General features: G+C 42.1%; 1 protein-coding gene across 5 annotated transcripts in view; it reads right to left on the minus strand.

Annotated features, from left to right (window-relative positions):
* Positions 1-334: 334 nt before the first annotated feature.
* The window catches only part of LOC108701685 (sterol regulatory element-binding protein 1), a 30,303-nt gene continuing 6,747 nt past the window's right edge, over positions 335-23,890 (minus strand). For 2 of the 5 annotated variants that reach the window (XM_018236628.2, XM_018236630.2), the window contains exons 2-19: positions 22,153-22,599; positions 21,117-21,526; positions 20,156-20,305; positions 18,844-19,062; positions 17,467-17,581; positions 17,083-17,258; positions 16,090-16,291; positions 14,927-15,108; positions 13,700-13,961; positions 12,930-13,096; positions 12,149-12,317; positions 11,342-11,450; positions 10,882-10,991; positions 8,479-8,611; positions 7,833-7,995; positions 5,929-6,120; positions 5,690-5,801; positions 335-756 (exon numbers count right to left, since the gene is read on the minus strand). In XM_018236628.2, coding sequence (XP_018092117.1) covers positions 533-756; positions 5,690-5,801; positions 5,929-6,120; positions 7,833-7,995; positions 8,479-8,611; positions 10,882-10,991; positions 11,342-11,450; positions 12,149-12,317; positions 12,930-13,096; positions 13,700-13,961; positions 14,927-15,108; positions 16,090-16,291; positions 17,083-17,258; positions 17,467-17,581; positions 18,844-19,062; positions 20,156-20,305; positions 21,117-21,526; positions 22,153-22,599 — 3,542 coding nt within the window. In that variant the 3' untranslated portion in view covers positions 335-532. Of the gene's footprint in view, positions 757-1,985; positions 2,616-5,689; positions 5,802-5,928; positions 6,121-7,832; positions 7,996-8,478; positions 8,612-10,881; positions 10,992-11,341; positions 11,451-12,148; positions 12,318-12,929; positions 13,097-13,699; positions 13,962-14,926; positions 15,109-16,089; positions 16,292-17,082; positions 17,259-17,466; positions 17,582-18,843; positions 19,063-20,155; positions 20,306-21,116; positions 21,527-22,152; positions 22,600-23,890 lie in introns of those variants that run through there. The other 3 variants (XM_041575839.1, XM_018236631.2, XM_018236629.2) reach the window with 3 other exon arrangements.

Consider the following 23,890-nt stretch of genomic DNA (forward strand, 5'->3'; position numbering starts at 1 on the left):
AGGCACGGCTGCTGTATCCATTATTCTGGACAGGTCTCTGTGAGTGCTTTTCTGACCCTGCATTATCCTTATGACAAAGTATCATGGAATATAGTAGGTGCCTGTGACGTGGAGCCGCACTCACACAATGGACTTGCCATAAATAAAGCCATTCATTATATACTGAATAAAGTGCCCCCTATTGTAAAATATAAGGATATTTAACATAATTTTTACATGACCATATGTTTTTATACAGGTCATGGAACTCAGAGGTTACTTCCAATATCCTCATATTTTAAAACAAGGGGTACTTTATTTTTTTTATAATACACAAGTTTTAGTGAGTCATGACATCACTAGTCACCTTTTATAACTGATCACATCACTAGTCACCGTTTTTAAGGATATAATTAATTTACACACTATTGATGGCTTTTGTGTATTAGAAGTAAGTACTGGCTTTATACAGCAACTGAAGAGTCAGTGTGAGCAGAACCAGGCACAGACAAGACAGTAAAAGAGAGAGGAGTTGGAGCTGAAAGACTGCCCCCTAGCTGGAGGTTACAGTGGTTCCGCTGCTCAGTGCCAGGATAATCTGCTGACAGTCCTGTAGAGTCCGTTTATCCCCGAGCTTCTCCAGGGTACGGGCGGCCTCAGCCAACATGCCCACTCTCTGCCCTGGAGCAGACAGAAAGATGGGGGGCAGGTAGCGGCAGGCAAGGAGCAGGGCTTCCGCATGCTCCCGGGCTGTGGGGCTCATCCCTTGGGTGCCTGCTGGGAACAGAGAGAGGCTGGAAACATCGGCCATTATTTCCCCCTACTTTGCCAGGTTATAGTGTTATTGTCCAATGTTACATGAATACAGTTGTACCCATCATACTAAGGAAACAATGTCCTTAAAGGTGTTTGTTTAACCTTTAAAGCTCATTACTAAAGTGTTTTAAAGTAATGACAATATAATGTACTGTTGCCCTGCACTAGTAAAACTGTTGTGTTTGCTTCAGAAACACTACTATAGTTTATATAAACAAGCTGCTGTGTAGCCATGGGGGCAGCCATTCAAGCACAGGATACACAGTAGATAACAGATAAGTACTACTATAGTTTATATAAACAAGCTGCTGTGTAGCCATGGGGGCAGCCATTCAAGCACAGGATACACAGTAGATAACAGATAAGTACTACTATAGTTTATATAAACAAGCTGCTGTGTAGCCATGGGGGCAGCCATTCAAGCACAGGATACACAGTAGATAACAGATAAGTACTACTATAGTTTATATAAACAAGCTGCTGTGTAGCCATGGGGGCAGCCATTCAAGCACAGGATACACAGTAGATAACAGATAAGTGCAGAAGAATCCCACTGTATACTACTGAGCTTATCTGTTATCTACTGTGTATCCTGTGCTTGAATGGCTGCCCCCATGGCTACACAGCAGCTTGTTTATATAAACTATAGTAGTACTTATCTGTTATCTACTGTGTATCCTGTGCTTGAATGGCTGCCCCATGGCTACACAGCAGCTTGTTTATATAAACTATAGTAGTACTTATCTGTTATCTACTGTGTATCCTGTGCTCGAATGGCTGCCCCCATGGCTACACAGTAGCTTGTTTATATAAACTATAGTAGTACTTATCTGTTATCTACTGTGTATCCTGTGCTCGAATGGCTGCCCCCATTGCTACACAGCAGCTTGTTGATATAAACTATAGTAGTGTTTCTGAAGCAAACACACCCATTTTATCAGTGCAGGGCAACAGTACATTATATTTTCATTACTTTAGAAAAAAAAAATTCATTTTTTGGTGTTACTGTTCCTTTAACGGCTTATTTATCATAGTGCACTGTCCCTACGAGCAAAACCGTTTACGCTGCACAATATAAACACGGGGGGGGGGGGGGGGAGTCTCTGCAGTGAGGGCAGATTAATGACTTTCAGACAAGGGGCGCATCTATAAAGGGTAAAGAGCCAAACAATGGAGACAACACGGCAAACTGAAAAATAAAACGTTTAAATACAACTGATTTTTGTTTTTTTTACATTTTTTTTTTTTCCTTTCTTCTCATGAGTCAGAAAAATCCTCTGAACCAATAAGCTACAAGCTAGGAGTTAAAGATGGTTGAAGAGAATAGAGAGTTGCGCTGCTCAATAGTAAAAAGAACATTCCAGCAGAGTCATGTAAGGTGGAGCCAATGCTTCTTCTCTGGCCCTGGGAGGGTAAGTAGGTGGATAAGACACCCCCCTCATTCTCTTGAGTGGCACAGTCCTGCATGGCTTGAGATATGTCTCCTATGGGTGCTGCTGGCCCTGGGGAAGAAGGGCACACTGCAGAAACAGAGCCCCTCCTCCAAAGAGGGTGGGGCTTTCTTTAAACCAATCGGAGATTACTGACAAGGCAGCGTCGGGAGGGTAACGCTGCAGCTGACCAACCGTACCATATCTGTGGACGAAAGAGAAACAGCTTCGGTATCTCCTGCTTTTAACAGGCCAGTCTCCCTGGACCGTGCCATCTGTAGGAGGGCTGGAAAGATGCCAGGAAGGTGAGGGATGCTACATTTCCAGCTGCTGTTAACTTCACCTCCCAGCTGGCAGGCTGAGGATCCTGGGAGCTGTAGTTCGCAACAGCTGTAGAGGGTCACAAGTTTGATAGAAATTAACTGGGGGCCAAAGTACATACTATAGGAATGCTAAGAGGGTTGTTAAAGGGATACTGTCAGGGGGAAATTCCAGCAGAATTCTGCACTGAAATCCATTTCTCAAAAGAGCAAACTGATTTTTTTATATTCAATTTTGAAATCTGACATGGGGCTAGATATATTGTCAGTTTCCCAGCTTCCCCAGTCATGTGACTTGTGCTCTGATAAACTTCAGTCACTCTTCTCTGCAAGTTGGAGTGATATCACCCCCTCCCTTTTCCCCCCAGCAGCCAAACAAAAGAACAATGGGAAGGTAACCAGATAGCAGCTCCCTAACACAAGATAACAGCTGCCTGGTAGATCTTAAGGTCCCCATAGACGCGACGATTCTTCTTGCCGAACGACCGATTTTAGGGAAGCCCGACCGATCCTTCGAAATTATCGTGCGGTTAGTGGTATGCGAACGATCGTACATCTTACGATTTTTCGGCCGACATCTGTCGGGAAATTGATCGGCCAGGTCAAAAAATCTTTGTCGGTCCCAGTGCAATCTCTCTATGTTTGCAGGGCCAAGCAGGCAGCTCCCCTTTGTTTTACTGGTAAATTGGTCTTTTTAGTTGATGGTAGATTCATACGATCGTACGATCGTTCTGAGAAGATCGTGGTCTCACGATCAGGATCTGATCTTTTAAAAATCTCAACATCTATGGCCAGCTTAAGAACAGCACTCAATACCACTGAGACGGATTCAGTTACATTAAGTAGGAGAAATAACAGCCTGCCAGAAAGTAGTTTCATCGTAAAGTGCAGGCACAAGTCACATGACTGGGGCAGCTGGGAAACTGACAATATGTCTAGCCCCATGTCAGATTTCAAAGTTCAATATACAAAAATCTGCTCTTTTGAGAAATGGATTTCAGTGCACAATTCTGCTGAAGCAGCATTATTAACGGATGTGTTTTGACATGTTTTCCCATTACAGTATCCCTTTAAAGGAGAAGGAAAGGTTAAAATTAAGTAAGCTTTATCAGAAAGGTCTATATAAATACACCAGTAAACCCTCAAAGTAGTGCTGCTCTGAGTCCTCTGTCAAAAGAAACACCACATTTCTTTCCTTCTATTGTGTACTCATGGGCTTCTGTATCAGACTTCCTGTTTTCAGCTTAAACCTCCAGGGCTTGGGCTTGAGCATGCTCAGTTTGTTCCTCTCTCCCTCCCTGCTGTAATCTGAGCTCAGAGCCATGAGTGAGCAGGGAGAGACTCAGATAGGAAGTGATGTCATAGAAAGTTAATATGGCAGCTGCTATCCTAAACAAACAGAGACAGTGTCTAGAGCTGTTTACTCGGGTAAAGAAAAGTATTCTAAAGAATAAAAATGGCGTTCTAACCTGCACTGTTGTGGCTAATCTATTGCCAATAAACTGCCTTGGTAGCTTTCCTTCTCCTTTAATTCTGAGTGAAAGGCCATTCAACAATGTTTAACAAAGAGACATGTAAAACTATTCATGGGACAGGCTACTAAACCGGTAGAAAGATATGGGATTGATTTGTGCCCCAGTCTGGGTTCTGCCATTGCCCCACTCCCTCTTTCTTTGGTGTCAATATGTAACAATCTCATGCCATGCTGAACTGAACATTAACCCCATTCTGGGCCGTCTCTTGGATTATATTCATCAGAGAAGAAACCATAGTAGAGCGCTGCCAGTCCATATACACAGAGGAGGCATCAGCAGAATGGGGGTTAATGTGCCAAGCAGACAGTGGTAAAATGAGCGCTCAGCAGGCTTTGAAGCAAGAATAGTTAGGGCAGTGCTAGAGGATGCAGTGGCAGAGAATGGGTTAAATATTAAAAGGGGTGGTCCACCTTTAAGTTAACTTTTAATATGTTATAGAACAGCCAATTCTAAGCAACTTTTCAATTGGTCTTCATTATTTATTTTTTTTATAGTTTTTTTTATTTGCCTTCTCTGGTGACTCTTTCCAGCTTTCAAATGGGGGTCGGTGACCCCATCTAAAACCAGACGCTCTCTAAAGCTTCACATGTATTGTTATTGGTCCATTTTAATGACTCATCTTTTTATTCAGGCCTCTCCTATTCCTATCCCAGTCTCTTATTCAAATCAGTGCATGGTTGCTAGGGTAATTTGGACCCTAGCAAACAGATTGATGAATGAAAAGCGAAATAACTCAAAAACCTTAAATAATAAGCCGATTGCAATCTGTCTCTCTCTACATCATACTTAACAGTTAACTTAAAAGGTGAACCACCCCATTAAAGGGGTGGTTCACCTTTAAGTAAACTTTTAGTATGTAATAGAATGGCCAAATCTAAGCAACTTGTCCATTGGTTTTCCTTATTTATTTTTGATAGTTTCATAATTATTTACTTTTTTCTTCTGACTCTTTCCAGCTTTCAGATGGGCGTCGCTGACCCCATCTAAAAAGCAAATGCTCTGTAAGTCTACACACATTATTACTGTTACTTTTTATTACTCATCATTCTAGTAAGGTCCTCTCCTATTCATATTCCAGTCTCTTATTCAAATCAATGCATGGTTGCTAGGGGAATTTGGACCCTAGCTAATACAAATTGAAGAGCTGCTGAAAAAAAAAAAGCAATTGGTTTAATTTTATTATTTAAGGCGTTTGGGTTATTTAGCTTTTTAATTAGCAGCTCTTCATTTTAAATCTGGTAGCTAGGATTCAAATTTCCCTAGCAACCATGCATTGATTTGAATAAGAAACTGGAATATGAATAGGAGAGGCCTGAATAGAAAGATGAGTAATAAAAAGTAGCAATGACAATTCATTTCTAGCCTTACAGAGGATTTGCTTTTTACAAGGGGTCAGCGACACCCATTTGAAAGCTGCAAAGATTCAGAAGAAAAAGGCAAATAATTAAAACACTATAAAAAAATAAATAATGAAGACCAATTGAAAAGTTGCTAAGAATTAGCCAGCCATTTTATAACATACTAAAAGTTACCTTAAAGGTGAACCAGCCCATTAAGTCTGTGCCTCCTATCACATGTCTATGTCTGGTCTCATGTACAAAGCTCTCACCTTCTTTGCTGGACAGTGCAACCCTCCTGCGCAAGCTGCGGTCCAACAGCTGATGTGTCCGTGTGGGGCTGGCGCCGGCCATTAGCCGAGCTGTGGCTTCATGTAGGAATACCTAAGAGACCAAACAGATCAAGTCATGCAGGGGGAACATCTCTATGAACAACTGCTGCCCTACTGCTCTTATACTCCCTCCCCTTCTCATAGTCCAGCATCCCAACAGACTGACAGACAGCACATACCCTGCGCATGGCCGGCCTGAAGGACTGGGCCAATCTACGTAGGCTGCTCAGATCCAGCTGGAATCCCCGCAGCTCATGAGGAGGCGCTGGATGCACTAGACTGGGCTGCTGCTGCCCTGGGGAATTCTGTTGCTGCTGCCAGATGTTTGTCCTTGTCACCAGTAGTAGGTCACACAGGAGAAGCTGTGCTACCTGGAAGCAGAGGGAGAAAAAGGGATGGGGTTATTGTGCTGGAGGGGAGAGAAATAGCGCAGGGGGCTAATGACTCCATTCCCCAGTGTAGAGAACAACTGATCAGTCACATGCTGTATTGGTCTTCGTTAGAAGAAGGGTGGCATGTACATGTTCCCAACCTATGTAGGAATGCAAATATGACCTTCAAGTCATTCGTTTGGACTTGTCTCACCTCCATCCTGCTTATCAGAATAAACATAAAGAAGTGATTTGCATGTCTCCGCCCATGATGTCTTATGGGAGAATTAAAACTCATTTTTGGTATTGAGGCAGTGCTATGTGTATGGCATGAGACAAGGAAATACCTTCTCATTTCAGAAGGCTTCACTTTGCATGTAATTGCTTTGGCTCCTTTTAGCCCATCTCACCCTAACAAGGTTCGGTTTTCTATTTGGCTACTCTCAAAGTCCCAATACCTTGCACTGATGGGATCTAACAAGATGGAAACAGGCTGTCTGCAAGTTTGGATATATGACTCTGAACTAGTGATGTGTGGGTCGTGAATTTCTCAACCCGCACCATACCATAACCCTCCCAAACCGCACCCGGGCCCACTCCTGCCCTCTTTTTATAGACCTGCATCTGACCTGCCTGCAGTGATGTCACAAAAGGGGCGGAGGCAGGTGGAAGTCTATAAATTCCGAAGTCGGCAGTACTAGGTTGCGGGCGGGAGAGTAGGAGAAGAGCGACCCCGAAAATTTTGTGCAGGAGTCGGCCCGAACCCGCCCGACCCGCGGGTTTCTTGTAGGCCCGCACATCGCTTCTCTGAACTATTAAGATGTATCTGTGCTATAAAACCAACAGTTCTGCTGGATGCATAGTTAGCCTTATGGGAGAATTAAAACTCATTTTTAGTATTTAGGCAGTGCTATGTGTATGGCACGAGACAAGTAAATACCTTCTCATTTCAGAAGGCTTCACTTTGCATGTAATTGCTTGTAAAGGGCTTATTGGCTCCTTTTATCCCATCTTACCCTAACCATGTTCGGTTTTCTATTTGGCTCTTCTCCAAGTCCCACCCCCTCAGAAGCCATGTTACTTGCACCGAAGAGATCTAACAAATTGGAAACAGGCTGTTTGGATATATGGTTCTGAATTATTATCTGTGCTATTAACCCAGTGGTTCTGGATGCATAGTTGGCCAAAGGAACATAAAGGAGTGATTTGCATGTCTCCGCCCCTGAAGCCTTATGGGAGAATTAAAACTTTCATTTTTAGTATATAGTCAGTGCTGTGTGTATGGCACGAAACAAGTAAATGCCTTCTCATTTCAGAAGGCTTCTGCTTGTAAAGGGCTTTTTGGCTTGTTTTAGCCCATCTCACCCTATCTAGGTTTAGTTTTCTATTTTACCAAAATAAACAGCAGTGCAGTGTGGCATAGTATCGTAAAAAACAACAAATCCCAGCAAAATATTAGGCCAGTGAAGAGTCAAATTTCCAAAGCCGTCCCCTTCCAGATTCCAAACAGCTTATGGATGTTGTGCTGAAGATTTGGCTCTGCCTCTGTGCTGCACTGAGGGCACATTGCACATCACCGATATCACATGCAATGCAACTACAATGCACCACAGCCACAGTTCTATCTATTTGCACCTTCCCATCTCAGTCAGTGAGTTAGATGAATGCAGGGTTGAGGTATGATAGGATGAGGCAGGTTCTGGGCTCCTCACCTTATCCACGCTGCTAGTGCTGGATGGGCCCATGTTCAAGCTGTCTCGCAGGTAGCCACTTGCCTTCTCAGAGTGGCCCAAGCTGACCTGACTGCTGTCTTGCTTTCCCAACAAGGTACGTACGGCTTTGAAGACATAAAGAGCAGCTTTGGGCAGAGGATTCCTAGATCAAAGAGTAACAGTGTTATGGCTGATGAACATTATCATATATCTGTATTCTATATAATGGGGGCTCAGTGTTTAAATACATAAGGATTTACAGTAAAGGTGAAGTATGTACATGAAAGCTTCCAGGCTTTTATAACCTTTCAATGTTTGTGTTTTTCAAGGGATACTTCCATGGGGAGAAACACTTTTTTCAAAACACATAAGTTAATAGTGCTGCTCCAGCAGAATTATGCACTGAAATCCATTTCTCAAAAGAGCAAACTGATTCTGAAAGCACATGACCAGGCAAAATGACCTGAGATGCGCCTACACTCCAATATTACAACTAAAAAAATACACTTATTATTCAGGAATTACATTTTATATTGTAGAGTGAATTATTTGCAGTGTAAACAGTGTAATTTAGAAATAAAAACAACATCATAAAAATCATGACAGACTCCCTTAAAACCCACCCATTCCCGGCCATTCCACTCACTCTGAAGCATATAGAGTCTTCGGCATGTATTCCACCACGGGGTACAGTCTCTGCGCTGCTTCATCATCGCCTTGCAGCCAGTTAATAGCCACAATAATGAGAGAGGCCCACCACTTGGCAACCGGATCTGTCCCTGTGCAGAGGGGTCAAGAGATTTGGAACATATTCTTCAAAAGTGGTCCTCTTACATCATACTTTGTTACCCTGGGTGTAAGTATCCTCAACTTCAGGAACAGGACACTAAAAGCGATATAAAGACCGGAGAAGGGCCTGGTCTGGCTCTGATTAACCCTCCAGTCTAAGCCCCAAAAAAAGTGTAGATCCCCAGAAATGTCAAAAGAAAAGCATGTCACATGGACAGAACTTTGTATCCCAAGATTTGCCTTGGCTGGGAACAAGCCGTAGAACTAAAGGTGTTACTACTCCTGTAAAGATGCTGGACAGTCTCTGCTTGCTGGGAATAACAGGGACACTTCAACTTCAGTCATACTCCAGAATATGCTATTTGAAGCTGCTTTACTATGCAAAAGAGGCTATCTTAAAGGAATTTTTCAGTATAAAAATAAAAACTGGATAAATAGATAGGCTGTGCAAAATAAAAAAATGTTTCTAATATAGTTAGTTAGCCAAAAATGTAATGTATAAAGGCTGGAGTGACTGGATGTCTAACATAATAGCCAGAACACTACTTCCTGCTTTTCAGCTCTCTTGGTTTCCATTGACTGGTTACCCTGGTTACCAGGCAGTAACCAATCAGAGACTTGCGGGGGGCCACATGGGTCATATCTGTTGCTTTTGAGTCTGACCTGAATGCTAAGGATCAATTGCAAACTCACTGAACAGTTATGTCCCATGGGCCCCCCTTCAAGTCACTGACTAACTCACAGTTATAGAGCTGAAAAGCAGGAAGTTGTTTTCTGGCTATTAAGTTAGACATCCAGTCACTCCAGCCTTTATACATTACATTTTTGGCTAACTAACTACATTAAAAACATTTTTTTATTTTGCACAGTTTTTATTTTCACACTGAACTGTTCCTTTAATGAAATGGGAATCCCTAGACCCCCACCCAAATGAAATTATTGAACGACTCCCTCCCGAGTCAGAAACTCACCTACCTAGTTAGAGGTTGCTCCAAGAAGTTCAATGCAATATGGGGCACATGTTAATCACATATATGTAGCCCTGTCCCCTTTCCTCACCTCTTCCCTTCTCTTGTGGTACCTTCCAACTCTCTCTCTTTTCTGTTTTCTTTGTAATTAATTGTGGTTTTTAAAACTTTTAAAAATAACAATCTTTAAAAAAAAAAAAAAAAAGACGCTGGCCTGTGACAGGGTGCAGTACTGCCAAGCAAGCACCAATTGATCCTGGTTGAGTGGGGAGCTACCCAGACTGGCTTTCTCTGGTGATAGTCATAAACCATGATGGATATAATCCATTGACCAATGGGCTGAGGGGAAGTCACTTGATCCCTCTGGGTCCCATTGTTAAGGGGAACTATCGCGAAAATGAAATTTTAATATAAGGTTCAGCATACTGAAATAAGAAACTTTTTAAATACAATCAATTAAAAATTCTGTACCATTTCTGAAATAATCACGTTTATATTCACTATCCCTTTCTCAGCATTTGTTTCTCCTCATTCTGTCTAAATTCAGCAGTTGGGTGTCAGATGAATGATCCAATAAATCTTATAGGGCTTCCTTTCCTAGCAGATGTATTAGAGCTCATTCGAATAACAGATTTCAGTACAAACAAAATCTAACAAAATAACTGCCTTTTGCACAAATTCTGCATGTAGAGAGACGTGATGTCTGGTGATTTTAATAGAGTGAGCTCTAATACATCTTCTAGGCAAAAGGAGCCCCCCTATGAGATATATTGGATCTAACTGTCAATGAATATCTGACACCCAACTCCTGAATGAAGAGAAACAGATGCTGAGAGAGGAATAGTGAAGATAAACGTTATTATTTCAGAAACGTACAAAATATTTAATTGATTGTATTAAGAAAGATCTCATTTCAGTATGCTGAAGCTTATATTAAATTTTCATTTTCGCGATAGTTCCCCTTTAGGACGAAAAGCAGAACAGCAAGTCCGGTTTTCAACACATATATTTTTAAAGCCAACACTTGTCCATCTTTACTAGAATTAACCGCCCATGAAAACTGACACAGCCAACACTTTGGATATTAGAACTAAAGCCACATCTAGGCCTGACATGAAGAAAAACTGTATCTTTGAACTAAGGACAATGGAAAAGCTGGCAGTGAGCAGTAAATCTACAGGTTAACCAACCTCATTTTGGTATTTATAACCCATGGGGTTATTTCTATGTCCCCCAGTGTTCTAACACAGAAAATAAATTAATTATTGTTTAATGAGGGAAATGGACCTCACCTGTGACCGCTGCCATACTAGAACTGATGGAAAACGTGTGATTGGGAATGGCTGCTGTGTCTGAGCATCCATTCAGGAGCTGCAGATATTCCAGCGCATCCGAAAACTCCCTGCAGGCGAGACAAACCAAGAGAATGTCCAGACAGGGCAGTGAAAAAACACAAGGCACAGGAAAAAAAATTTATCTTAGTAAAAATTTATCTTATTCCTGTAACCCATAGAAACCAATTATCAGTTAGCTGTCAATGTCTGGAGCAATTAGAATAATGACAGAAATGTTTTGATTGGTTACCATGAGTTACTTATTAGACTAGCAATATATTTCTTGTACATGTTTAAATGTATTCTATGTCCGATATAAAGGCATTCACAGCACAGTACAGTTCTGCTAAAGAAGAGAGGGAAACCACAGACACAACTGAGCAGGTTCCATGCTCTATCTTGTATTGGAATCACTTACCCCTCTCCCTCTGTAATGGGCTTGGTCTGTTCGGGCTGAACCACACAGTACAGCGCCTTCTCCAGGAGATGTTCCCGAAAAGCCTGGGTCACCTGGGCCAAGGGATCCACTGTGCCAAGAAAACAAACACTCGTGAGAGGGACAAGACTGAAGATACCAAGCAGGATGTATATATTCTAGTCCCAGCACTGTATTGCTGCACAGACACAATAGTAAAACCTATTACCGCAGTCAGTAATGGCTAGAACTGAATTCAAATCAAACCTACACCAGCTATTTAACTGTAAGTGGTGCATTCGTCTTACCTTTCTACACACACACACACACACACACACACACACACACACACACACACACACACACACACACACACACACACACACACACACACACACACACACACACACACCAGGGAAGGGTTTTCTTTTTCTCTCTATATGTATCAAAGGTGAAGAGGAGAGTTTACCACAGTTCACCAGAGCTGTGAACTTCAGCCTTTGATAAATATATCATTATGTGTTTTATTATCATTTGTGTTTGCAGTGAATTTCTCTGGCCAGTAGAGGTAGCTCCAGCTGTAGCACAGGTCTCTCCCTGCTTATATTTATCACTAAAAAAACACATGTGAGCTGCTTACTAAACCCATCAACAGAGTAAGTGAAGCTCAGGCTGCACCATACAAGCTTAGTTGGGCAGAGAAAAGAGCTGGATTTAAGTCCTGTAAATAAGGATGTCTGATCTTACTAACTAATGACTTACATTGAATCTGAAGCTTGCTATCCCTTTAATACTTAAAGGGCCCATTACCTGTGCTGCCTGCTGTGCTGTAAATAGTGTCTCGGGGAGAGCTCTTTACAGTCCAGTCTCCATCCACAAAAAAGCGATGTCCCAGAGGGTGGCACAGCCACTGCATGGCAGGGGGGATAGTGACACTCTGTGCCAGGCACACCTGACGGGCACTAGACAGGAAAAAGCGCTGCAGGGAGAAAGAGGGGGATTTCCGGTTCTTAGTAACAGATATGTAGGGTCTGCAATATATGTAGATAATAAAATTCCATGATCACATAAAAGGCACAAGGCTGAGTTATACAGGGAACTCGGAGTATCACTTATGTATTATAAGGAAAAATGTACCCCCTACTGTAAATGATAAGGATATTAGAAGTCACTGAGGGGTTCTGTGACCATATATAGGCACAAGGCTGCAGGCTTAGTTATACAGGGAACTCTGAGTATCACTCATGTAGTATAAGGGAAAATGTACCCCCTACTGTAAATGATAAGGATATTAGAAGTCACTGAGGGGTTCTGTGACCATATAAAGGCACAAGGCTGCAGGCTGAGTTATACAGGGAACTCGGAGTATCACTCATGTATTACAAGGGATAATGTACCCCCTACTGTAAATGATAAGGATATTAGAAATCACAGAGGAGTTATATGGCATATATATTTATTTATAGGTTGTTTAGGATTATGAATTATATTGTATACCTGAAAAACTAGCTTACTAATTTAAATGTACCCTCTATCACCAAAAAATGAATTAACAGTGAGATGAATAAGTCAGATGCGTCGTTTCACTCACGGCTAAAAAGTGGAAGCGTCGGTGCAGGCTGGCCTTTACTCTTAGGGCGGCGCCAACGTTGATTTCTGCCAGTGTCGCTACAGAGATGGTGTTTCCAGCGCAGTCTGCCAGGTTCACTGCACTTAGTGCCATATTTATGGCAGACAGGTGACCTCCAACGTGCTTCCCTGTAGTAAACGTAAGAGTGTCACATTCATAAGCGCATTACAAGTTTTTATTATTTATAGAGGTGTTATTTAAGTGCAGATATAGAGAGATAGATGATAGACAGACAGATAAGAAGACAGATAGATGATAGATAAATAGATAGATGATAGACAGATGATAAATAGATAGACACAGATGGATGATAGATAGATAGATAGATAGATAGCATTACATGCACTCATGCTGTGCTTGTAGGGTGCAAAAAGAGGGCTCCTCTGATCTTGCTCACTCCCACACCTTGTGTCTCACTCCCTTCCCCTTTTAGACTGTAAGCTCTTTTGCACAGGGCCTTCCTCAACTTTTGTACCCTACTGGTAGACATGTATGTAATTCTGTATGTCTCTGTATGTAATTCATGTGACTTCTTTGTATAAACACAATTATTTTACAGCGCTGTGCAATATGTTGGTGCTCTAAAAATACATGTTAATAATACTCATGGTGTTTCCCACTGCATCATTGAAAAGAGGCCCTTTAATACAGGCAAACGCTAGTACTTGCATTCATTCTCCTGCTTCCTATTGATACAGTAAGAGCTATAATATTGGATCTTCCCAACATACCAGTCATGTGAAGCTGGTGGAGGCGGTGATACACAAGAGCAGCATCCCTGCAGCTTTTCCTGACATCATCCTTTAGCTGGTGGTCTCTGCGAAAGCCTCCGGCCCGCGCAGCCAACCAACGCCCCACCCACAAGCGCTGGAGAACATATCGAATCATGCTCCACATTAGACTGCAGCACAGATCAAGGTTTGAGGTGGGAAGGGGTCGGCCCAGTGCTTTGAGTGCCATCCAAAGGTGTAGAGATGCCTGTGCAAAGTCACCCTAGAGCATGTGTGCAACATACATTAATCTCTAAACACACCATAGAATGCAGGTCTCGTGTATATGTTAAAGAGACACAATTTATGGCACTTGCAGGCTGACACATCAATCTCACCTTAGTGGGAAAATATATTCTTTTCATCTGGGGGTATTTACCTACCATTTATTTTCAATGCAAATGTATTGGTGGGAGCTACTATATTGTCTCAGAAGAGGCACTCACTGTAGACCACTAGCAGTTACAATCATATTTTAGAACACTGTATCACAAAGCATGAAAACATTCATAAATAGACTTAAAGGGGTTGTTCACCTTCCAACACTTTTTCATTTCAGTTGGTTTCAGACAGTTCACCAGAAATAAAGACTTTTTCAAATTACTTTCTATTTGCTATGTGTGACTGTTTATCTAATATTAAAGTGTAAAGTGTAATTTTTCACCTTCTAAAGCTGTTCTGGGAGGGGGGGGGTCACTGACCGTGTAAACTGCTCTAAATTGATACATTTAGTTGATACATTTCTTATCTTTGTCCCTGCTGAGCAGAATCTCTGGGTTTCATTACAGGCAGCCGTTAGAATTGATACAATAGTTGCCAATACTCCAGAGATGCTGCTGAGAAATGTATCAACTAAATGTTGCAAAATTGTAACAGTTTAGAGTCTGCACCTGAATTGCTAAACTGGCTGACTGAAACATCAGAGACGGATTTTAAACGTAGATTTTGAAAAACCCGTTAAAAAAATAAAAAATGGAAAGCAATTGAAAAAAAGTCTTTATTTCTGAAAACTATTGAACTAAAAATAGTGTTTGGAAGGTGAACAACCCCTTTAAAAGATTTTTCTGCATTTAATTTATGCTCTCATATATTGTTTGTATAAAAAGGTGACAAACTAAAGTGCAAGGAGGTGAAATTCTGAACATTTAAGCCTTTTCAATTCAATTCTGGCTTTGGAGTACAGCTTACCCGAGACAGATCAACATCAGCTTGTTTGCGGTGACACCAGAAGAGGGCAGAAGATTCTGAGTGCAGTCGGGTTACAGGCTCCCCATAAATAAACAGTCTTATAAATACTCCCAGAACGATGATGATGTTGATGGGCCAAAGGAAAGTAGAAGGGACCAACCAGCTGGACCACATGGATGGTTCTGCAGAAAGAAAGGACAAGGAGAGATTTTTTTCCATCAAGAAGATCTGTAGATGCCAAACCTCTGTCCTGGCTATACATTATACTCACTGCAATAGGCCTGGTACCCTCAGAGAAAGTCAGGATAAAATGGCAAAGGGATATCCCTGAGTTACATGAGGATATGTGAAAGGATGCTCTTAAGTTGGTCCCAGAAATATCTATTTCAATGAAGGATAGCTATGTACAAATAAAGTTCCTAAACAGGGCATACTAAACCCCCTACCGTTTAGCAAAAATCTACGATAATGTGTCCGATCAATGTCCTAAATGTAGACTTGAGGTGGGGTCTCTGTTTCGTGTATTTTGGACTTACCCGATAATACAGAGATTCTGCAGTAATGTTCTCCAGTACATAAATGAAAAACTCGCTCTCCCAAATATCCACTCCCCAGAGCTGGGTTTAACAGGGGAATTACAACTCCGGGCCTACTCAAGAACATGCTACCTATGGCTGTTATATTATGCAAAAAAGGCAATCTTAATGTCTTGGAAATCTCTGGATCTCCCTTCTTTGCAGTTCTGGCTGGAATTGGTAAATGTCTCCCTCCCTCAACAGAAACTAGCTTACTTAGCGAGAAGTTGCCCAGAGATATTTGAAGCCATATGGGAACTTGGCTGGATCAACAAAATATTTGATGCTATCCGAGTGCTACCCTGGTATGAAATAACTGATACCCTTGCCTCCTTTAATCACCTCCTTTCCTTCCTCTCCCTTCTTTTATGTCCCTTTCCTTCTTACTGTTTATATTTTATTTCGGTTTTGTTTCTGTAGATGTACTTTTGTTCCTACTGTGCATGTTTGCTCTGCATTATAAACTGCCTTCCAGAAAAGGGCTGAGTTAGTAAGTCATTGTATTCTGCCCCCAAAAAGCTGCGTGGATCATAGTTACTAGGAAAGATTAAGAAGACTTAGCAGTGCACACCAGTCTGAGAAACCAACCTGAGGATGTTGCCTGCAACATGCTCCTCCCCGCACCATGGTAAGATCCACTGTCCAAAGAGTCGTAGCTCTTGGAGCTTCCCATCAGGAAAGACAAAGGATTGAACGAGAGGCAGAGGAAAACAAAAGCACAGAGTGCCATGCGGGAACGATCCAACATCCCTGCGCTGCGGGGAGATGGAACCTCCTGTTTGACTTCGACCTAAAAGGGGCAGGAATAGGTTTGAGAGAGAACAAGAACAGCCATGCAGCAGGGAATCTCAGTGGGACACAGAGATGTAGTTTAAAGGAGAGCTAAAGCCTAACTAAAGAAGTACATAATGTTTTGGGTTTCTGTACCAGCCCAAGGCAACAATTGTCCTAGCAGTAAAGATCTGTGTCTCCAAACATGCCCCAATAGCTCCCCATCTTCTTTTCTGCTGCTGTCACTTGCTGAGCTTAGGGATAATTAATAAAGATAATGACTACATGGCAGCACAGAAACAAGTGCAATTAGCATCAGAATTTAATAATCAGCCCCGTAGCATTAGCTTATATGACAGACCAACCTAATTTTCAGCCTAATAATTTGCAACAACCCCTAAGCTAAGCTTCTCAACAGCTGCTCAGAGCCCACTGAGCATGTGAGTGTCACAGACACTTTCCAAAATGTGACATGTTTGAAGTCCTAGATCATTGCTGCTACTGAGAAGCTGAAACTTTAGGCTGGTGCAATAAATTCTGTATATGAAATATGGCATTTTTAACCGCATTCATTTTTAGGGTTTAGTTCTCCTTTAACATCTGGAAAAACAGAGGTGGATCATCCCTTCTGTAATAAATACAGAACTAGTGGGACACATAAACGAGACAGAGAGTAGAGCAGCTGCTTTTCAGCCTCTCTAAATCTAGTCTATGTAACTAACCCCCTAGTGCACACACCATCAGGAGTAAGAAGAAGTAAACAACACACTGTGTATCATGAGCAGCTGGGAAGTGAGTGAAGCTGCTCACCTTAGCATCCTCACTTAGAGGACTGTCTGGCTCTGAGTCGCTGCTGCACTGGGAGAGAGGACTGCCGCTGTGTGATGGAGAGCCTGCATCTGAGGGAGGAGGTGTGAGCACTTCCATCATTTCTGCTTTCATTCCTTCCATGACAACCGTACTGGCCACCAAGTCCTTCAGGGTATCTGACGAAACAGAAAAAATAGCTTTAGTCTGATGCCATAAACAGCTGTTTCTGAAAATAGCTAAACAATGGCAAAATAAAGTATATTGCCAAAATATTCTCTGACACCTTACTAGCAAATATCTACATATATATTTGGTCTACCCTTGATGGACTACCCAGAGCATTTCAGAAAAACAGCAACATCGAAGCAGGGAATGGGAACTTACTGTTCTTCTGGGCAGCCATTTTCAGCATCATGTTTTCCTGCTTGAGCTTGATGTTGTTCTGCTGCAGAAAACGGATGTAGTCTATGGCCTTCTTCAAAATGGCCGACTTGTTCAGCTGTAGTCAAATAATAAAATAGTTATACTGGGGTAGAGAGGAAAGGGGTGCCTATAATAAAAGGAGAAGGAGGCTAAAACTAAGTAAGCTTTATCAGTAAGGTCTATATAAATACACCAGTAACCCCTCAAAGTAATGCTGCTCTGAGTCCTCTGTCAAAAGAAACACCACATTTCTTTCCTTCTATTGTGTACTCATGGGCTTCTGTATCAGACTTCCTGATTTCAGCATAAACCTCCAGGGCTTGGGCTTGAACATGTTTACAAAATGAACAAATTGGTTAACCAGTATCTACTACTGTATATTTAAGAGTGTCCTATATGAGCTTACCGCTGTCACCATTGGGCCCGGGTGCACACGCCCCAGACCTTCAGCAAGGGGAGTCAGACAACAGGAAAACTTCAAAAGAGGCTGGCACAGGCCTAGGCCCACCAAGTAGTGCCAACCCACTCATCTCCCATTGGTCACTTCTCTTTTTAATACTGTGTATGTATTGTTTAATTTTCAGCCTATAAGTAAGGGTCCTTGGTAGACACGCATCAGGCCTGTTTTCTTAATTATGGACAATAAATGTAAGCTTTTTTAACTCTTTTACAACCTGACTCCTGCATTACTACTTCGTGGGCCTAGGGCTGTGCCAGCCTCTTTTGAAGTTTTCCTTGAACATGTTTAGTTTGCTCCCCTCTCCCCCTGACTTTTCCCGCTCCCTCCTCCTCTCTCTGCTGTAATCTGAGTCCAGAGCTATAAGTGGGCAGCAAGAGTCAGGCAGGAAATGATGTCACACCAAGCTAATATGGCAGCTGCTATCTAAAAGAAACAGAGAGCTTTTAGAGCTGTTTACTCAGGTACGGTAAAGCATTCTGCAGTATAAATATAGTCTTATAGCTTGCACTAATGTGGCTAATTTATTGCAATATACTGCTTTGGTAGCTTTCCTTCTCCTTTAAATTTGGCCGGGTATCCTGTTTGCTAAGGAAATCACATGTCTTCAGGCCCATTTGGCACTCTGCTCTGGCTCCTCTAACTGCCATGCAAGGCTCTGAGAGTGGAACTGGTCATAGATTTCCATATATACTCAAGAAAAACTGGAGGGGGCATGGCCCCAGCTTAAAGTCAGTGAGCCCACTTGCATGGTGCCATATCTGAAGATTACCTGACCTGTCTCTATATACAAATGTCTGTATAAAATACAGTTTAAACAAAGACTATAGTTGGGGAACCCTGAGTTGGCGTACAGATGGTAAGAGTTTGCCAGTTGATACCTTGGCCTCAGTGCCTACGACCAGGTCCTTAAGCTCTATGATCTTGTCGTTGATAGAGGATCTGTATCGCTTCTCGATGGCATTGTGCGCTGTCCGTTTTTCCCCTTTGCAGTTCAGCATGGCCATCTTGCCACTGGCTGCAATACGATTAATAGGCAACTTGTCTGCATCCATTACAAACGGCATTGCTGTCAGAATAGTACCCCCGCTGACCAGAGCCTATAGCATAAAAACACACACAAAGGTCAGAAAAATGAAGCATGTGATGTGGCAATCAAGACAACCTTTGTTTTTTGGCTTTAGCCCAACTACAACCGAACGTCGTTCTAGGTGACCCTTGGTGAGGTGTCACTATTCATATGCCCCATGCAGAGTACCAAAATCATTCTAAATACTCTAAGAGTGAACTGCACCCTACACTAATGCAGATGGAGCAGACTATGAAAGCATCATGGGCACTTGCTGCTCAAAGCTCATCCTTCTTTCCAGTAGGAAAAATGAAGCTCATTACTCTTGGTTCAGGACGTCAAGAATAAGGAGGTGCTTATATATAACACCCATGTTAAAGAGCATGAGATTATGATGAAGGGACTAACAAATTTATTTTATATGTGGTTCACACTTAAAGGGGTTATTCCCCTACCAAACACTTTTTCTTTTGTTTTTAGATCTTTCTTCAGAAATAAATATTTTTTCCAATTACTTTCTATTTTCTATGTGTGACAGTTTTTCTAATATCGAAGTGTAAGGGCAGAGACACACATGAAGATTCAGGATTCAGGAAGATTTCCTCACAAGGATTCGGGCGATTCAGATTCTAGCCGGCGGGAAGGCTTTTAGGGGAGATCTTCACGTGTCTAATTTTTCACCTTTCTAAAGCAGCTCTGAGAGGGGGTCGCTGACTCTTTAAACTGTTTTAAATTTATACATTCAGTTGACACATTTCTTATCTGTTGAGCAGAATCCCTGAGAATTGCTGTTGGAATTGATACAATAGTTGCTAATACTCCAGAGATGCTGCTGAGAAATGTATCAACTAAATGTTGCAAAATTGTAACAGTTCAGAATCTGCACCTGAATTACTGAGCTGCCAGACTCAAACACCAGAGATACCAACATTCAACTTTACACTTAGATTTTGGAAAAACGGTAAAAAATAAAAAATGCAAAAGCATTTGTAAAAAGTCTTTATTTCTGGGGAACAATCTGAAAACAACTCAACTGAAAAAGTGGTTGGAGGGTGAACAACCCCTTTAAGAAATTTTAAGAGTACAACTGTAGGAATCAGTGCATGGTGGGTGTCTCCTCTTACCGGCATTTGCAGGGGTGTTGTCTGTATTGTAGTATTGGTCCCTAATGAAGTCACCCCAGAAGTCTTTCCTCCTGACACGACAGTGCTGTCTCCTTTAACGGCAGTGAGCAACAGGGAGTCTGTTTTGATGAAATGAGGTTGCAGGAAGACCTGGAAGAGGGTGCAGTAGAAAGCCAATATTAAAGGGGAACTATCGAAAAAATTGAAATTTATTGTAAGCATCCTCATACTGAAATAAGAAACTTTCTAAATACAACCAATTAAAAAATCTGTGCCATTTCTGAAATAATCAAGTTTATGTTCACTATTCATCTCTCTCAGCAAATGGGTGTTGGGTGTCAGATATACATTGACAGTTAGATCCAATATATCTTATAGGGGGGTTCCTTTTCCTAACAGATGAATTAGAGATCACTCAAATAACTGATTCCAGTACAAACAAAAAAACTGCCTTTTGGACAAATCCTGCATGTGGAGAGACATGATGTCTGGTGATTTCAACAGAGTGAGCTTTAATACATTTTCTAGGCAAAAGGAGCCCCCCTATAAGATATATTGGATCATTCATCTGACACCCAACTGCTGAATGAAGACATCTTCTAGGCAAAAGGAGCCCTGGTGATTTCAATAGAGTGAGCTCTAATACATCTTCTAGGCAAAAAGAGCCCTCCCCCTATAAGATATATTGGATCTAACTGTCAATGAATATCTGACACCCAACTGCTGAATGAAGGCAGAATGAAGAGAAACAGATGTGGAGAGAGGGATAGTGAAGATAAACTTGATTATTTCAGAAACTGTACAGAATTTTTAATTGATTGTATTTAGAAAATTTCCATATTATGGAGCTTACAGTATATTAAATTTTCATTCTATAGTATATACTTATAGTTCCCCTTTCGTTTGAGTCCCATATACATAAGCCTTTTGAATTGCCTGCTCGATGACCATCTCTACTCACCGGGACCTGTTGGATATGGGGGGTGACAGGTGAAGTACTGGTGGTGGTGATAAACTGCTGTGGCGAGATGGTCTGCGTGTGGATGGTAACAGGCTGCTGTATCTGGGTGGGGGACTGTGCCTGCTGAAGCACGGGGGCGATGCTTTGCAGCTGTGGTCCTGCAACACTAGTTATGCTCTGAAGAGGTTGTCCAGTGACACTTTGCAACTGTTGCACACCTTGTACTGCAACTTGCTGCAGAGTTTGTCCTGCAATATTCTGCGGCACATGTCCAGCTTGAGCGGCGTTATTCTGAAGTGGCTGCATGGTTTGGCTCGAGACAGCCTGCAGGCTTTGTTGTCTGGCTTGCCCAGTGGCATTCTGTATAGGCTGATTTATTATACCTTGCTGGTTAGCAACACTCTGAGGGACTGCACCAATCGAGCACGTCGGAAACATGGAATGAGACAAAATGAAAATTTATCATAGAAATAGCAAACACCTAACAATACACATGGGATAATGACTACTGTAAATGAAAATCAACAGAAATCAACATGTGAGCATATAAGGCAACTGGTGTGCAGGCCGCAGTTCCTCTTGAATTCGGCATCTGCTGATAAACCATGTGCAGGCCGACAAGGCTCATGAGTACATGAAATATTCAAAACATATTCTATAATCAGTAACCCAACTGAAACACAGGACAATCTGTTGAAATGGCCTCCCAACCTGACATACACATTTAGATGGTTAAGCAATATGGCTGATATTAGCCAAACTGTCTGTCCAAATCTGGGCAAGTAAAGTAGCTGATGGCAGCTGACTTTAACCAATAGCTGGGGAGCAAGCGCTTCAACAACTTTGTATTATGAAAGTTAGTGGGTCAGAATGACGTATAAATGTGTTCTCCCAAGTTTGACATAGTAGTGTTATACTCTTACAGCCATGACATCACATTTCGGTTTACTCAGAAAGCAAGGTTCTACATTTCCACGTTGTGTTCCAATTGCTTTGTGTTGATACTAACATATCAATCAGGCTGTGCTTTTCTTACCTGTGTAAGTCCCCTGATCCTGCTGGTATGCTCCTAATGCCGTCTGTGAGTTGAACTGAGGCTGAGCTTGAGACACAAAGTTTTGCCCGAATATCAGGTTCTGCAGTGATTGTGGAGACTGCTGGAGCTTGCTCGGCACTTGCTTTGGACTGGAACAGATCTGCATAGGCTCTTCATTTGCCAGGCTCTGTGTAGAAGGACTGATCTGCTGCCCCAGAGAATCCTGAGGATGGACAGGAGACTGTTGCCCCGGGAAACCAAGAGGAAACATCTTCATAGGGGGCGCACTGGGGGGAGCAGCCAATAATCCCTCTAAAGAGCTTAATGCTTCTCCCCCAGCAAGATCGACAGGAGGAGTTGGGTCCTGCGCAGAGCCATTGATGGTGTTAAAGGCAACTCCATCAAACAGGAAGTCATTGTCATTGTTGTGAATAAGCTGGAGCATATCTGATGAGAGAAAAAAGGAGGTGGTTAGAGATAATATTTATATACCACAGTAGTAGGGCTAGCCTGGGGTAAGATTCTCCCAGTCTACTTAGTGCATCTGCTAACTACTATTGCTGGACTACACAATTCACTGCTACGGAAGGGTGTTTTTTGGGTGCTTTGTCCCCAAAGGGTACTCGAATTTCTCCCCCTCATGTGCCATCACCCTCAATGGTCTCCCCTGTCGCTTGCAGAAACCCTAGTCTCATAATTGCGTCTTCTCCTATATCATTCAATAACACCGTTTAAATGCATTACCTGTGGTGATTCCCATGGCTCCCAATGGCAAGGTATTTTCTGATGCTTTGGTACTCACAGAGGAGTAGCAGGTGCCCTGCTATAGTTCCAGGGGTACCCAGGGCACAAATAAGCACTCACCCCATATCTTCCCCTAACTGGCCTTCAGGCTGGGTCCCCTTAGCTCAAAACAAGGTTACAGAGAGAGAGAGAGATATATATATATATATATATATATATATATATATATATATATATATATATATATATATATATATATATATATAGATAGAAACATTGGGGTAACTGTCACCCTGCTATAGTTCCAGGGGTACCCAGGGTACAAATAAGCATTCACCCCAAATCTCATCCTAACTGCCCCTTATGCTGGGCCCCCTTAGCTCATAACAAGATTAAAAGTATATAAAAACATTGGGGTGTCACCCTGCTATAGTTCCAGGGGTACCCAGGACACAAATAAGCACTCACCCCATATCTTCCCCTAACTGGCCTTCAGGCTGGGTCCCCTTAGCTCAAAACAAGGTTACAGAGAGATAGATATATATATATATATATATATATATATATATATATATATATATATAGAAACATTGGGGTAACTGTCACCCTGCTATAGTTCCAGGGGTACCCAGGGTACAAATAAGCATTCACCCCAAATCTCATCCTAACTGCCCCTTATGCTGGGCCCCCTTAGCTCATAACAAGATTAAAAGTATATAAAAACATTGGGGTGTCACCCTGCTATAGTTCCAGGGGTACCCAGGACACAAATAAGCACTCACCCCAAATCTCCCCCTAACTGGCCTTCAGGCTGGGCCCCCTTAGCTCATAACAAGGTTACAGATATATAGAAACATTGGGGTGTCACCCTGCTATAGTTCCAGGGGTACCCAGGGCACAAATAAGCACTCACCCCAAATCTCAACCTAAATGGCTAGGGGTAATACAATAGTGGTATTTTAAGACAACCTCATTTAGTCTTATTTGTAAATGT

The sequence above is a fragment of the Xenopus laevis genome, chromosome 9_10L, assembly GCF_017654675.1.
Source record: "Xenopus laevis strain J_2021 chromosome 9_10L, Xenopus_laevis_v10.1, whole genome shotgun sequence".
Lineage (NCBI taxonomy): Eukaryota > Metazoa > Chordata > Amphibia > Anura > Pipidae > Xenopus > Xenopus laevis.